Source organism: Convolutriloba macropyga, chromosome 2, assembly GCF_964194025.1.
Source record: "Convolutriloba macropyga chromosome 2, txConMacr16.3, whole genome shotgun sequence".
NCBI lineage: Eukaryota > Metazoa > Xenacoelomorpha > Acoela > Convolutidae > Convolutriloba > Convolutriloba macropyga.
In genome coordinates this window covers 75,797,709-75,814,287 of record NC_134469.1, presented here as the reverse complement: position 1 = coordinate 75,814,287, position 16,579 = coordinate 75,797,709, and the positions used below count along the sequence as shown (strand labels likewise).

The 16,579-nt window shown below is 34.7% G+C and overlaps 1 protein-coding gene across 1 annotated transcript in view; it reads right to left on the bottom strand.

Annotated features, from left to right (window-relative positions):
- LOC142334705 (uncharacterized) overlaps positions 1 to 2,671 on the bottom strand; it is a 68,791-nt gene extending 66,120 nt beyond the window's left edge. The window contains exons 1-2 of the mRNA XM_075382949.1: positions 2,282 to 2,671; positions 1,226 to 1,585 (exon numbers count right to left, since the gene is read on the bottom strand). Of these exons, the coding sequence (XP_075239064.1) occupies positions 1,226 to 1,585; positions 2,282 to 2,485 (564 nt within the window). The 5' untranslated portion in view covers positions 2,486 to 2,671. The remainder of the gene's footprint in view (positions 1 to 1,225; positions 1,586 to 2,281) is intronic.
- Positions 2,672 to 16,579: the final 13,908 nt, after the last annotated feature.

Below are 16,579 nucleotides of genomic sequence, written 5' to 3'. Positions count from 1 at the left end.
TCAAAAACCAAACATTCGTTCAAATACTAACTTCTCACTCCTTTTTAAAGGTACCTGAAAAACTACGCTTTTAAAACCAGCTCGCCTCTTTGCTCCCTTTACTACTTCAACGTGATTAAAATCAACACTCTAATTTGACTTCTCACTGACGTAAAAAAAGCCGAAAAAGTGTGAACAGATCTTGAAAAAAGACAGCAGGCCAATACAATCCAAATAATGGACTGTTAAAAACTAAAAAGACGGCCAATGATAGCCTTTTTTGCGGCTATTAAACAAGGCAATTTTCAAAGTGGAATAAACTTCCAGCGAGGTTGTAAAAAGTCATTCGAGAAGTGAAATCGAAAGAACATTCTAGAAGAAAAGGGTCAAGCAAAAATTTTGCATAAAAGAAGACACTCACGTTTATAGTAATTGCTTCAAACTTCTTTCGAGAAAACAAAGTGAGATATAAGTAAAGCTCCATCAGCACTGATAAGAGACTGATGCTCTCGCGCTCTATCAATTTATACCGTTTTTCCGGACAAAGAGTCAATGGTCAGGCGAAAAATTCATCCAGCAAAAAATCGCAAAAAAAAACAAACGACTACGGTCGATCAAATTACTCTCGAAGAGGCGGTCAAGTATTCCTTACTTTAGCTGGGGAGGGTTATAATATCACCCAGCTGCTTGAAATGATGGTATTAGTGTTTATTATAGACCAATGCGCAAGATTTACGCTGAAAACCAATTTTGGCGAACTGTTTGAGTTGACTTAGGGTAGTAAAGTAAAGTGCCTTGAATTAATTTAGACGATTAAATTACAAATGAGGGCAATTGAGATCACGCAATCACGAAGTTAAGATAGAACATAACCGACTAACGTCGGAAGAATTGCGGCCTTAAATAAGATTTAAGTAAACCCAAATTAAATTGCTGCCAATTGAGTTCAGCTGCTTGAAATTGTGATTGAAAAAGAATTTTAGATCACGCAAAACGCAGAAAGTCAAGGGCGTAAAAGTCACTCGAAAAGTAAAAAAAACGGCCAAGCAAAAATTTTGCCTAAAAAACACACGTTTACAATAATTGCTTCTCTCCTAGAGCAATTAAAAAGTCACTCAAAAACTCAATGCCTCAGACAGAAAATAGCTCAAGAGAAATCGCATAAAAAGACCACAGGACTAATATAATTGCTACAAATTTTGTTGGACAGCAAATTATAACGTTTAGTAAAACGACCATAACTAACAAGTCTGAAAGGCAAAGTCTGGGACAGCATCTGTTCTGTAACTGGAACACCCGAGAGACCACTATTGCCCGAACCAACACTAGCTTCGCTTTCCAACTGATTCGCAGTTCCATTTCCATCTTGAAGCATAGCTTGCTCCATTGGATACAGACTCCAGACGGATGCAAGCTGTGTCAATATCCCAGAATGGGTTCTATGCCATCGATTTTGGTCCTTGTTGCTGTGGTTAGATGAATCCTCCTGGTTGGCATTTTGATGAGATGCAGAGCCTTGATCAAATAAGTGTACACAACATTGACTGTATACGTGGCATGAAACCAGGCCGGAGATGACATGAGGTGAGAGCACAAGTCGGCTGTCCTAAATTACAGAAGAACTATTAGTTCAGATTCAATAGCACAGAGCTTCCTTTTTATCATCATTTCACAATAGCCGAGTAAAAGCAATTGAACATGCTATAAATGTAACTCCTGACTTTTTCGAAAAGCTAAATGAAGTTACATGACATGACAAAATTCGAATATTAAAATCCATGCACTGAACAAAAACGGATCATCTTATTTTCATTGGCGCAAATTACCTCTTCGCTTCGTTCTCAGAGATACTATTCACATTTCATTATTTGCAGGCACCGATTAAGAAATTGCAGTTCAACTGATTAAATTAACAGCATTCAGCAAAGGGGAGGGGGGTAGGAGGAGGGGGTCAACCAAGACTCTAAGAACCACCCTTCCCATAACAAATTAACGTTACGTTTACAAAACAGTTTCGGTGAATCTCATGTTTAGAGACTAGTGAGCCGTAGGCATCTAAGAAAATTTAATGGCCTCCGTGCTTTACCTGTTTAATCCATTTTCGTGGAGTACGAAAAGTGAAATGTTCAGGCAAAAAGAACGACCCGACGAAAGTTGGCAATACGAAAAATCGCATTAAAAAGACCAACAGGACTAATATAATTGCTACAAACTTCGTTTGAGTGAAATTAAAAATTGGAAGCTTTTTTGTACAAAAAATGTAATTGAATTGCCGATGTTATTTCATTGCATTTCAGCTTACATTGCCGATGTAAAAAGGCGTCCCGAAGGAGTCTGGAAGTCCTTGAGGATAGGCACAACTGAGAATCCACTTGATGTGGTGGGCTGTCTGAGCCCTGGTTGCGTCATAAAGACTCTGTGGTAATACTTTGACACTGTCAAACACAAACCGTCCTGTCTCTTCATTTATTTCGGATATTAACTCACTAGAAGGCTGTTCAGCCATATTGCTGCGGTATTCTCAAATGTTATAGCAGCATTCGAGTCGTCATCTCGTTTTAGGAATCCCAGAGGAAGACGTTGGAAGGTCACTTCATTACAGGCGGATTCCGTCGATATTTACTAAAGCGTGTACAATAACTGAACTATGTACAATAATATCTGAAAACAATTCCAAGATCATTTAGATTTCACATATCCCTCATGGCAATTTCAGAACTTTCGATTTTTCAGAACTTTCTGACAACGAAAGATAGTAATCGCAATAATTCAAAACTACTTTAAGTTATTTTTTAAAGTCTTAAATGAACCCATCTGAACAAAACGAATTTAAATTGACTCAAATTTTAATAAACTAAAAATTTGTGAAGATGCTATCAAAAAGTGCAGAAAATGATGTTACTTAAAATGCAGCTCATAGTGTTTCGAAAGGTCACTTGTGAAAACAAAAAAGGGTAACAGGAAAGAGGCAGCTTTCCGAGAAAATGCATTAAACCAAAAACTCTGCCAATCAATAAGCTTCAAGAATATATTTGCCGTAAAATGTTCAAAAACCAACCTTTTCTGCAAATTTAAAAGTCGAACTGCTTCAAGTGAACTCACTAAATATAGTAGCTCTTATGATGGACATTAAATCGAGCTCAAAAAATAACGCAGTTAGGGTCATTTTTTAATAAGTGAAAACATTGAAGCAGACCTAAACAAAACTTGCTCCGTTGTTTGTGATTGACGCTAGTCACATAAAAAAGGAGCAAAAAATGAGGTCCCTCGTTTACTGCTAACGTTCCAAGAATAATAACTTTCTGGATCAACGGGCTTAAAAAATTGATATTGAATTTATTTTTAAGTTCAATTGTTCATTTCGCAAATTTTGAAACAGTTTCATTAAGATAGTATCCTGCAAACAATCTGAATCGGCTCCCATACAAACAAAATAAAAAAAGTCAAAAAGTTAATGGACAAAAATTTTGCGTAAAACGATTGTCGCAAGAAAAAGGAGTCTTCAGCTCAAAAATATTTTCAAAAATTACTTGAAAGGCAAACTTTTATTGAAATTTGACTCTAAACAAAGCTTATTGAGTACAAATAAAAATGAAAAACTAAGATGTTTTCGTTTCGTTTCTTTATATTTGAATGTCGTAAAGCTCTCAACAACCTCAATAAAAACAGATCATTCGGTTCTTCGACAATTCCGGCTTGGGCATTAATAGATGGTGCTCATATTTTAGCAGAGCCGATATGCCTTATCTTTAACGGATTTCTCAAACAAAACAAAGTTCCCTCTCTACTGAAGTTTCTAAATATTACGCTTATCCACAAAAAAGGAGACACTGAAACTCCGCTGAATTATAGGCCTATTTCTATGACGCCTGCTTTGTCAAAAGTTCTTGAGATACTAATCAGAGATCAGATTGAGGAACACCTATCAAAATACAACCTCCTATTGAAAGCCCAGTTTGGATTCAGAAATTTTTTTTCAACAATTGATGCTGTTGTTTATCTAACGGAAATTGTAAGACAGAAACTCGATGAAAAAAGTCACTGCAGCGTTTTTAGATTTGTCAGAAGCTTTTGATTCAATTGACCACTCGCTTTTACTAAAAAAACTTAAACACCTTGGTTTCTGCTCTTCGGCTTTCCATTTCATTAAGAGTTACCTCATTAACCGGCATCAACGAATAGTGATACCAGAAGCTGAATCTGAGGCACTGCAGGTCAGGCAAGGATTTCCACAGGGCACAGTTTTAGGACCACTTCTTTTCAATCTATATGTAAATCATCAATCAAATTTCATCAACTGCATTTTAATCCAATACGCTGACGATGCAGTTGTTTATATTTTCGGCAAAAAAATTACTGATTGCAAGCTACATTTAGAGAAATCAATTTCCATTCTTGTTGACTATTTTTATACCAAGTTTTAAAACCAAATTCAGAGTTCATTGTCTTTGGCACTTCATCCGCAGCAGAGTCTATTAAAGTTGACAACCATATAATAAAAGAAGTTGAGAAAGTTAAATATCTCGGAGTAATTTTGGACAAAAAGTTTACCAACAACAAGTTGAATAAAAACTCAGCAAGATGGCGCACTTTTTCCTCAGATACGTAGTACCATACCATTTGCGCGAAATCCTACTCAATTCTCTTGTAATTAGTCATCTCCAGCACTCGGCTGTTTTGCTTTCTTCAATTTCAAAAAATCTTCTGACAACCTTAGAAAAGCAATTCCACTGGGCAGTGAAAGCCTGTTACGTTCATTGATTTAACAATTCTTCACTTAGTATCAAATAGATTATATACTGCCAATTAAACAATTGCATTAAACCAAAAACTCTGCCAATCAATAAGCTTCAAGAATATATTTGCCGTAAAATGTTCAAAAACCAACCTTTTCTGCAAATTTAAAAGTCGAACTGCTTCAAGTGAACTCACTAAATATAGTAGCTCTTATGATGGACATTAAATCGAGCTCAAAAAATAACGCAGTTAGGGTCATTTTTTAATAAGTGAAAACATTGAAGCAGACCTAAACAAAACTTGCTCCGTTGTTTGTGATTGACGCTAGTCACATAAAAAAGGAGCAAAAAATGAGGTCCCTCGTTTACTGCTAACGTTCCAAGAATAATAACTTTCTGGATCAACGGGCTTAAAAATTTGATATTGAATTTATTTTTAAGTTCAATTGTTCATTTCGCAAATTTTGAAACAGTTTCATTAAGATAGTATCCTGCAAACAATCTGAATCGGCTCCCATACAAACAAAATAAAAAAGTCAAAAAGTTAATGGACAAAAATTTTGCGTAAAAAAACGATTGTCGCAAGGAAAAGGAGTCTTCAGCTCAAAAACATTTTCAACAATAACTTGAAAGGCAAACTTTTATTGGAATTTGACTCTAAACAAAGCTTATTGAGTACAAATAAAAATGAAAAACTAAGATGTTTTCGTTTCGTTTCTTTATATTTGAATGTCGTAAAGCTCTCAACAACCTCAATAAAAACAGATCTTTCGGTTCTTCGACAATTCCGGCTTGGGCATTAATAGATGGTGCTCATATTTTAGCAGAGCCGATATGCCTTATCTTTAACGGATTTCTCAAACAAAACAAAGTTCCCTCTCTACTGAAGTTTCTAAATATTACGCTTATCCACAAAAAAGGAGACACTGAAACTCCGCTGAATTATAGGCCTATTTCTATGACGCCTGCTTTGTCAAAAGTTCTTGAGATACTAATCAGAGATCAGATTGAGGAACACCTATCAAAATACAACCTCCTATTGAAAGCCCAGTTTGGATTCAGAATTTTTTTTTCAACAATTGATGCTGTTGTTTATCTAACGGAAATTGTAAGACAGAAACTCGATGAAAAAAGTCACTTCAGCGTTTTTAGATTTGTCAGAAGCTTTTGATTCAATTGACCACTCGCTTTTACTAAAAAAACTTAAACACCTTGGTTTCTGCTCTTCGGCTTTCCTTTTCATTAAGAGTTACCTCATTAACCGGCATCAACGAATAGTGATACCAGAAGCTGAATCTGAGGCACTGCAGGTCAGGCAAGGATTTCCACAGGGCACAGTTTTAGGACCACTTCTTTTCAATCTATATGTAAATCATCAATCAAATTTCATCAACTGCATTTTAATCCAATACGCTGACGATGCAGTTGTTTATATTTTCGGCAAAAAAATTACTGATTGCAAGCTACATTTAGAGAAATCAATTTCCACTCTTGTTGACTATTTTTTATACCATGTTTTAAAACCAAATTCAGAGTTCATTGTCTTTGGCACTTCATCCGCAGCAGAGTCTATTAAAGTTGACAACCATATAATAAAAGAAGTTGAGAAAGTTAAATATCTCGGAGTAATTTTGGACAAAAAGTTTACCAACAACAAGTTGAATAAGAACTCAGCAAGATGGCGCACTTTGTCCTCAGATAAGTAGTACCATACCATTTGCGCGAAATCCTACTCAATTCTCTTGTAATTAGTCATCTCCAGCACTCGGCTGTTTTGCTTTCAATTTCAAAAAATCTTCTGACAACCTTAGAAAAGCAATTCCACTGGGCAGTAAAAGCCTGTTACGTTCATTGATTTAACAATTCTTCACTTAGTATCAAATAGATTATATACTGCCAATTAAACAATTGCTTGAATACAGAACAGCACTGTATGTCAATCAACTCTGACATATAACATGCCTTACGGAGAATAACAGGACTTAGCTTGCCAACTTATAAGTTTTATATAAACTCAAGAACGAAAACCATTTTCCTCGAAGAGAGGTCAAAACATCATGGCTGGACAAAAATGTCATCAGAAGAGGCTCATCAATTGATAACTTTCTTGAAAAAAGCTTAAAAGGGAATTAATCAAACAGACGGTTTAAAAAGTTAAAAACTACGTTTTCCAACAATTTCAGAAGGACCCAAGGGGAAACATTGACGGCAATGTTTCTTGGAAAACTTTTAGGTTTAACTGATGCTTCATATGTGAATTTGAAATTTTCACAAGTGAGCTTAAAATTTGTCTCTTCTACTAAAAGAAAATCTTTTCATCTGTTACCTATAATTTACTTTTAATTTATGTCATAACTTTACGCTTCCATTTGTGTTATCCTTAGGTTCCCTGACCTATTTATACTCAATTGGAAATTCAGTGTTTCTTTTAAAAAAAAATGAAAAAGAGGAGCAACAGTAATAAGTGTCTACAAAAATAATGCAACAAATCATAGACCAAGCAAATTTCAGAACCAAGCAAACTTAATTTCAGATCATAAGAGCTGTCTATACCTTGGAACATATCGACAGATATTTCTTTGAAAGACAGTCTTTGAACAACAGAAGTTCAGTTAAGCATTTCAAGTTTTGCTGCAGCAGTAGTTGCGCAAAAGGTTTGCCTTCAAGTGAGGTGATTAGAGCGCAAATGGATCACTAAAGTGAAATGAAACCAATTTTCGCGCGCGCTTCTCATTTGAGAATAAGTTGTAAACTGTCACCATTTGCCCATGCCTACTCAAAGAAATGAGGGAGCAATTTAGAATACGCCAACATCAAGAAAACAGGCGCGACAAATTTACTCGAATAGTAAAATAAAGCAAAAAAATTACGCAAGAAAGACAATAAAAATGCTTCAAACTTCGTTCGAGAGCATCAAAGGTTAAAAAAAAACTTCAAAGTTATTATAAAATTTTACGATCAAAGACCGGAGGTAAGTAATCGAGTTTACTTTAAAACAAAAATGAAAACATGGCAATATAGCTTTACTCCTATTACAAAACAAGCTTAACAGCAGCTCCAGTAAATGAATACATGGAAATCATTTATGCTGAACATGTTCTGATGGAAAAATGGATTTCATAACTGTCTGTGTTGCAATATTCGATGGCTGAAATTTGAAGAGCTAGCAGTGTAAAAGAGCTATTAGCACACTTTGATAAAATGTGGAATAAAAACACAAGTCTATTTAAATTTTTGCGGAAAAAACATTAAAAATCCAGGTCTTCTAATAAACATCTTTCATTACTTGACAAAAGCGTGGGGTGAAAAGCCTTTTGTCCAAAATTTTTAAGACCCATTAGTTGCGAAACATATAAAGTTCAGATTAATTCAAACTATTTCCAACCGTTGTTTGAATTTCACGAAAAATGTGAAGTATGAATATATCAACTATATTTTTTAACCCCGTTGCTCAAAATTTCTCTTCTCTTCGTGTAGCCTAAACTGTAGCAAACTGCTTAGCCTACGCTTAAAATACTTAGTGATTTTTAATCTAAAATCCAAATCTATCACTAAAGTTTCTGTAATTAATTTTAAATGTACAAGAAAAAGCCTACAACCCAAAGAACTAGTTTTTCTGACCTACGCTTCATATTTACCACTTCAAGAATGTACAAGAAAAACCAGAACGAACAATACCTCTTAAAAAAAGAACCAAACGTTTAAATAGCATTTTACATTAAATTGGAGCTACTTTGAGTTGTCGTCTACTCTGCCTTTTTTACGCAGCAAGAAAGTGCGATAGCCTTTCTAACAGCCTTGAAAATACTTAAAGTTCATCAATTAATAATTGTCTTGAAAAAAGATTAAAAGGGAACGAATCAACCAGACGGTTTAAAAAGTTATCAAAAACTACATTTTCCAACAATTTCGGAAGGACCCAACGGGAAACATTGACGGCAATGTTTCTTGGAAAACTTTTAGGTTTAACTGACGCTGCATATGTGAATTTGTATACTCACAAGTGAGCTTAAAATTAGTCTCTTCTACTTAGAGAAGAAAATCTTTTATCTGTTACTTATAATTTACTTTTAATTTATGTCATAACTTTACGCTTCCATTTGTGTTATCCTTAGGTTCCCTGACCTATTTATACTCAATTGGAAATTCAGTGTTTCTTTTTTAAAAAAAAATGAAAAAGAGGAGCAACAGTAATAAGTGTCTACAAAAATAATGCAACAAATCATAGACCAAGCAAATTTCAGAACCAAGCAAACTTAATTTCAGAACATAAGAGCTGTCTATACCTTGGTACATATCGACAGATATTTCTTTGAAAGACAGTCTTAGAACAAGAGAGGTTCAGTTAAGCATTTCAAGTTTTGCTGCAGCAGTAGTTGCGCAACAGGTTTGCCTTCAAGTGAGGTGATTAGAGCATAAATGGATCACTAAAGTGAAATGAAACCAATTTTCGCGCGCGCTTCTCAATTGAGAATTAGTTGTAAACTGTCACCATTTGCCCATGCCTACTCAAAGAAGTGAAAGAGCAATTTAGAATACGCCAACATTAAGAAACCAGGAGTGACAAATTCACTCGAATAATAAAATAAAGCAAATTACGGAAGAAAAACAAAAAAAACTGCTTCAAACTTCGTTCGAGAGCATCAAAGGACAAAAAAAGACTTCAAAGTTAGTGTAAAATTTTACGATCAAAGACCGGAGGTAAGTAATCGAGTTTACTTTAAAACAAAAATGAAAACATGGCAATATAGCTTTACTCCTTTTACAAAACAAGCTTAATAGCAGCTTCTGTAAATAGACTACAAGGAAACCAATTACACTGAACATGTTCTGATAAAAAAAAGATTTCATAACTCTCTGTGTTGCAATATTCGATGCTTGAAATTTGAAGAGCCAACAGTTTAAAAGAGCTATTAGCACGCTTTGATAAAATGTGGAATAAAAACGCAAAACTCTATTTAAATTTTTGCGGACAATACATTAAAAATCCAGGTCTTCTAATAAACATCTTTCATTACTTGTTAAAAGCGTGGGGTGAAAAGCTTTTTGTCCAAAATTTTTAAGACCCAATAGTTGCGAAACATATAAAGTTCAGATTAAGTTCAAACTATTTTCAACCGTTGTTTGAATTTCATAAAAAATGTGAAGTAAGAATATATCAACTATGATATTTTAAACCCCGTTTCTCAAAATTTCTCTCCTCATTGTTTAGCCTAAACTGTAGCAAACTGTTTAGCTTACGCTTAAAATACTAAGTGATTTTTAATCTAAAATCCAAATCTATCACTAAATTTTCTGTGATTAATTTTAAATGTACAAGAAATAGCCTACAGCCCAAATCACTAGTTTTTCTGACCTACGCTTCATATTTACCACTTCAAGAATGTACAAGAAAAACCAGAACGAACAATACCTTTTGAAAAAAGAACAAAATGTTTTAATAGCATTTGTCGTCTACTCTGCCTTTTTTACGCAGCAAGAAAGTGCGGTAGCCTCTTTCTAATAGCCTTGAAAATACTGAGTGCGGCAGATATACCTTTACCCACGCAGAGTTTTGTAGTCGATCAAGGCTGTTATGATCTAGAAAGTTTGTACTGAAACTTTGTGATGAATTCAGACTAAAGCAAAATTTCGACAGAAAAATCAATCCTTCACAATGATTTGACTCTCAGATTTAAAAAACTTACCAAAAATTACTCAAAATTAAAAGTTGTGAGTAAATCTTACACTAAAATTGTGCTTATCTTCTGAAATGAACTTTCTGAATACCAAATTCTTAACAAACTGCATCAGTATCTAACTGCTTACTTGGTTATAGTCGAAATTGAATTTAATTTCATCGCATGCAGATTTATGAAAAATTAGGTACAAATTGAAAAATTCAGATTTTATACCGTTCTCTTTGAAAATCATTTTTTATAAATTCTTCAGTTCTATTTTTAGTTTCTATTTCATATTTACCAATCCTCTTTTCTTTCTAATTCGCCCATGGTTTCATACCACTTTAACATATTCATTAGAGCTAATGCATTTATTTCACATTCCATTTCACACGGATACTTTAAATAGTAAGTATTTTTTAAATAGTAAGTATTTTTTAAATAGTTGCGTACTTATTAAAGAGTAACGAAACCTTCAAGCCGTAACTTTTCCTGCAGAAATGAAAATGTCTCTTGGCCAGTTACTGCTTGGCTTACAGGGCTTTCCAAATACACACTTTCTACATCTCTCCTCAAAAATTATTGATGGGCCAAAATCGGTTCAACAGTAGTAGGGCTGGTAAAAAAAATCTTATTCTCCAAAAAAAGTATGGTTGGAACAACGAGATTATTAATTTTGGATAATTTTGGATAATAGTACACACTATTTTAGTACATAACCGAAAACATTCAAGCAATCTATGAGGTCAACAAATATTCATTGCTATACATTGTTCGTAACGAAAAAATTAAACTATTGATCATTCAAAAAATCAACATTAACGCAAATCAAAGCTCTTTCATGGTTAATTTTGCTCCAATTCTCAACATCAGAGGCATCAAAAACCGACTATTAATAATAGACTATCAATTGCAATGAGAACGTTTCTTCCGAGTGACATCAGCTTTATTGAACAAAAAAGTTTCAGCAGAATGCAACAAAACAGTAACTTTAACATGCTGATGGAAAATTTTCACCGATTTTTTTAATGATCAATTAGTTGTAAATAATATCATTCATTGCTTTAAATCAGTCAACAATTAGTTTGTTGTTTCAATTATTTTGCTGTGTCATCAAGAAAAACTCATTCCACAGATTTGACAGGTCCACTGTTGTTTCTATTTTATTTTTCAATTAACCGGGTTTTTCAATTTTTGAATTTTATTGGGTTTATTAAATTATGTCGTAAATGATTTCTAAAAACTAGGTCGGACGAATTGTTCCTTAACGACCGACGAAACGATGGCTTTGCTTCTATCCCCAGTTGATAAGCGGCGGAGGGGGAACCGAATCCTACCAAAATAGCGAGCTTTACCAGTTGAGCAGGTTTCTCAAGACGAAAAGTCAAGCGAGCAGAAAATGTTCGGTCATGCAAAATTTTTCCATTAAGAAGAAACGCATTACTGCAATAAATGCTTTATAATAATAGCTGTTTTCGAGAGCGATCAATAATCAACGATTAATTGCGGAACCAGTGTGAAGGAAAATGTGAGTTCCAGATCTAAGGTTTTCCAAACCCTTCAAAATTTCAAGAAATATTAATTTACATTTTCATTTACTTCCGCTTCAAAAAATTTGTTACGGTTTTTATTCTTAGGTTTATTTTTGATTCAATCATGCTGCTCTGAGTACTCCATGCTCCACGAACATCTCTATTAGCTTCCCAGAATCATCCAGCTTTTTGATAGTGCTCGAATCTCCAATAAACTTTCCTTCAAGAAACAATTGAGGAACTGTATTGATTCCCGAAAGTTTAGCTATTTCTTTCTGTATCTTGGAACCGTCAGATTGTACGTCCAATTCAATTGCATGATAGGCGAAACCAGTTTTGTTTAGTATTCCCTTTGCCAATCTGCAATAGGGGCAGAATGATTTAGAGAACAGTACCAACTTGTGTTGTCTGAACAAGTCATTGATAAAAGAAAGCATATCTTCTGAATTGATATCACTTTGATCTCTCCGTGACTTGGAAAAGAGGAATCCCATGATGCATCTGAGATTTCAAGAAGAATTTTTATTTTGCATCAATAAGAATAGTAAAGTGATCAGTATATACGATACAAGCAGCCAAAAAATAAGGAAGTTCTGTTACACAGTTGATCAGAGAAATCACTCAAGATTGCAAATTATTTTTAATTACCGCTGTTAAATACCCGAGCAGCAGCATCCTTACTTTGTTTTTCCATCAAGAACTATATAAAGGATCGCATTGCACGACGTTATACAGATGTTTCCTATCTATTAATACAGTACTGGATACTTTACCGAATAATTACTTTACGAAGGAATCAATCTGCAGTGCATCAGCCTGATAAGATAAGTGGAGACAAAAGGAAAGGACAGTTGAATATGGTTGAATGTATGAAGATATCCAAATCATCTTTGGCATAAACAAAACAACGTATGAACAAAAATGGACCTTTTCCCTTTGTGCCACACTACCAGTAGGTTATACGTCCCCCAGTTACAGAGTACGTGTCGTTACATAGTAATAGTATGTCTGTAGGGGCCCAAACAGAAAAAAAAATCAAAATGTGTTAAAATCAGAATGTATAGATAAATAAAAGATTCCTTTCTTTGGCACTGTTTTTTGCAATAAAAACTAAATTAAGAAATGCCCCTCCCCAACACTGGGTGAATATTGGCTCGTCCAAGGTCCTCCCAGCAATACGACTTCATAGAGCATTTCGTATTGCTTCTGTGTTTATGAATCGTGTATAAATCACTTCTGTGCTTATGAATGTTTATAAATCATCGGTTCAGCATATATTGACCTTCATAGCACGCAAAACCCCCAATATTGAAGACCTTTTAAAAGAATGTGAGATATCAATCAACGATGAGCTATTGCCTAATCTTTTAAAGAATCCCGCGTGAATAAAAAAAAACAGGAACAATCTTCTCGTTGCCGAGAAGGCAGGGCGGCCTGAACATCCTTAAACCCGAAGACCGCTTTAAAGAATATGAACCATCAATTCAACTGTCCAGACCCTTATCCCTATCTTTGCCAGAAGCCGAACTAAAGCAACAACAGATCATACAAGAAATAAAAACATAACCCACTAACGTCGATCGAATTGCTCTCAAACGACCGGTTGGCTTTGTTAACAGCTAGCCACGATTTAGTGACCTCAGGGCGCTACCTCTTTATCCCGTTTCTGAATATGAAAGTCAGAGTCAGACAAAAAATCGGCCAAGCGAAAAATTGCATAAAAGACAAACAAGATTAATAGATTTGCTACACATTGCTTGTGTAAAAAAGCCTGTTAGATCATTTATGATAAAATATTTCAACTATAACTCATTGATTATGACGATCAGAGATGGTGACATTACGCCACGTAATAGCAGCTGAAGTGCGGAATCAACAAAAAGAGAGAGTGAAAGAGAGAGAAAAAACGTGAAGGAGAAAGAGAAGGTAAGGAACCCAAACCGAAAGAGAGAGAAGGAGACAGGAATATTTTCCATGATTGGATTCGACACTGCAGCTTCTAGTTTTCTAACCTTGTTAATAAAAAAATCATATAGAGAAAAACTGAAGGCAAAATTAAAAAGTTTTCAACTTTGCAATAAAAAATTCAAAACCATTTTGTCTCGAAAGTTCTGTCAAGTAACCCATCTCCGAGACTTGAAAAGTTTTGTTGGCCGGTAATGGTCGTTAAACTAAGGAACGGACAAAAAATATTGGAAAAAATTGAAACTAATTGCAAATTTTAACAAAATCTTGCTAAAAATCACAGCATTAATATCTTAAGAACCATTTCTTTGTCTCTTATCCAGTATGCCTGTTTCAAGACTAACGTAGTTTCACTGGCTCAAAGATCCATACGCTTGGAACACAAAAACTTTCCAAAATTTTGAAAAGTTTTATATTTACCCAAATATTACTAAAAATGGGGACAAAAAATATTGATCATAATCCCTTTAACTCTTGAAACTATTCAGCAGCTTATTATCAAACATTGGAGGAGGCCCCTTCTTCCGGAAAAAAATCAAAAACATCAGAAAAACTGAGAATTTTTTTAAAGAATTGCTTAAATTCGTCATATTAAAATCCTGACGAACATTCCGTTAAGTATAGAAACTATGCAGTAACATTTTTTCAAACTCTAGAGGAAATTCGTGGTTCTTGAGATTAAAGAAACCTAAAAGATGACGAACAATTGAAAAAACTTTAAAATTGCAAGTTTTATTAAAAAAAATTGCTGAAAAATGTGAAATTAATCCATGAACAACAAAAATTTTCCAAAAAACTAAATCAAACCCCAACGCAGGCTTTTTTGATCCTTGAGGCTCGAAAAATCTGAATAATGACTATAAATGTTGAAAAAAAAGGAAAAAAAATGCAAAAATAACAAAATTATGCTGATATTTGTAATGTTAAAATCTTGCAAGAAATTCGATTTAATCTAGAAACTATTCAGTAACCTATTTTCAAACCCTAGAGGAGGTTCCTTGGCTCTTAAGGCTGAAAAAATCTAAAAACCGTCAAAAAAAATTTCAAAAAAACTTGAAAAAAAAGCAAGTTTTATCAAAAATTGCTAAAACTTGTGACATAAAAAAGTTGAAAAACTATTCCATGACCGTTAAAAAATTGTCAGTAGTTTATTATCAAACCCCATAGAATGTTCTCTAGCCCCTGGGCCCCCACTGACCTAAATAAGGAAAAAATGTCATTAAATTTGAATAAAGTGCACGTTTGGTCCAAAAATTGCTAAGATTCGTGGTGTTAAAATGTAGAAACCATTCCATTAACACTAGAAACAATGCAGTAACCTATTATCAAACCCAGGGAGAGGTTCCTAGACGCCCAGGGCTGATAGAAATCAAAAATGTCAAAAATTTTCAAAAAGCTTGAAAAAAATTGCAAAAGAGTATAAAATTGGGTTTTTAACAAGCGGCTGTTCGTCAGTAGCTAGCCAAGGGAGAAGAGAGAGGGGGGGGGGTTGCATCGGGGACTGATGGGGGGGAGCAACACTGGGGTGGGGGGCAAAAGCAAGTTATATCAAAAAATTTCTAAAATTTGTGACATTAAAATGTTTGAAAAACTATTCCATTACCGTTAAAAAATTTTCAGTAACTTATTGTCAAACCCCATAGGATGTATTCTAGCCCCTGGGTCTGGAAAGACCTGAATAAGGAAAAAATGTCAAGAAATGTGAAAAAATTGCACGTTTTGTCAAAAAATTGCTAAAATTCGTGATAGTAAAAGTAAAAGTATGAGCCTCCAAAACAGTTCGAGCTGAAACAGCATTGAAAGGCACTAAGAGCACTTAAAGCCCACTGGACGCTGCCTATTTATCCCATTTTTGAGGACGAAAAGTCAAATTGGTCAGACAAAAAACAGTCAAGCGAAAAATTGCATAAAAAGACCACAGGACTAGCAATTCCTACAAACTTCGTTTGAGAGCAATTAAATCTGGATAGAAGGAAACAAAGAATTCGGAGCATAACAAAAATCACTGGATTACTGGAACAAAATATACTTTATACATTCTCCCGATGTTCTGTTGCCCATTCCATCACACTTTTTTGACAGCGTACTTGCATTTAATGCTTCAGAAATAGTTATTAACCAAAATTAAAGCGGACCGCTAGAACATATAAGCGCACAAAAATTAAATCAACAGAACCAAACCAATGTCAGACAGAGTGATCTAAAAACCACTAGCGGGGGTCTGTAACTATTGGGGATAGTTTACACATGGGAAACCAGCATCACTGGTGAAGGCGGACTGGGCCAAAAAATCAAACATAACCGACCAACGTCGGGCGAATTGCTCACAAACTCGAATTGCTAGCCATGCTACCTCTGGGCGCTACCTCTTTATCCCGTCTCTGAAAACGAAAGTCAAATGGCTCAGACGAAAAAATGGCCAAGCGAAAAGTGCATCAGAAGACGAACAGGATTAAAATATTTGCTACAAATTGCTTTTGAGAGCAATTAACAATGATCTCCTAAAAAGTGACTTTTAGGTCATTTATGATTGAAAAAACAATTCTACTACAACTCATTGTGAATGAGGACCAGAGATGATGACATTACGGCACAGAACATCAGCTGAAGTGCGGCATTAAAAAAGAGAGAGATAAAACGGGAACGAGAAAGAGAAGGAAAGGAACCCTAACCGACAGAGAGAGGAAGAGACAGGAATATTTTCCAT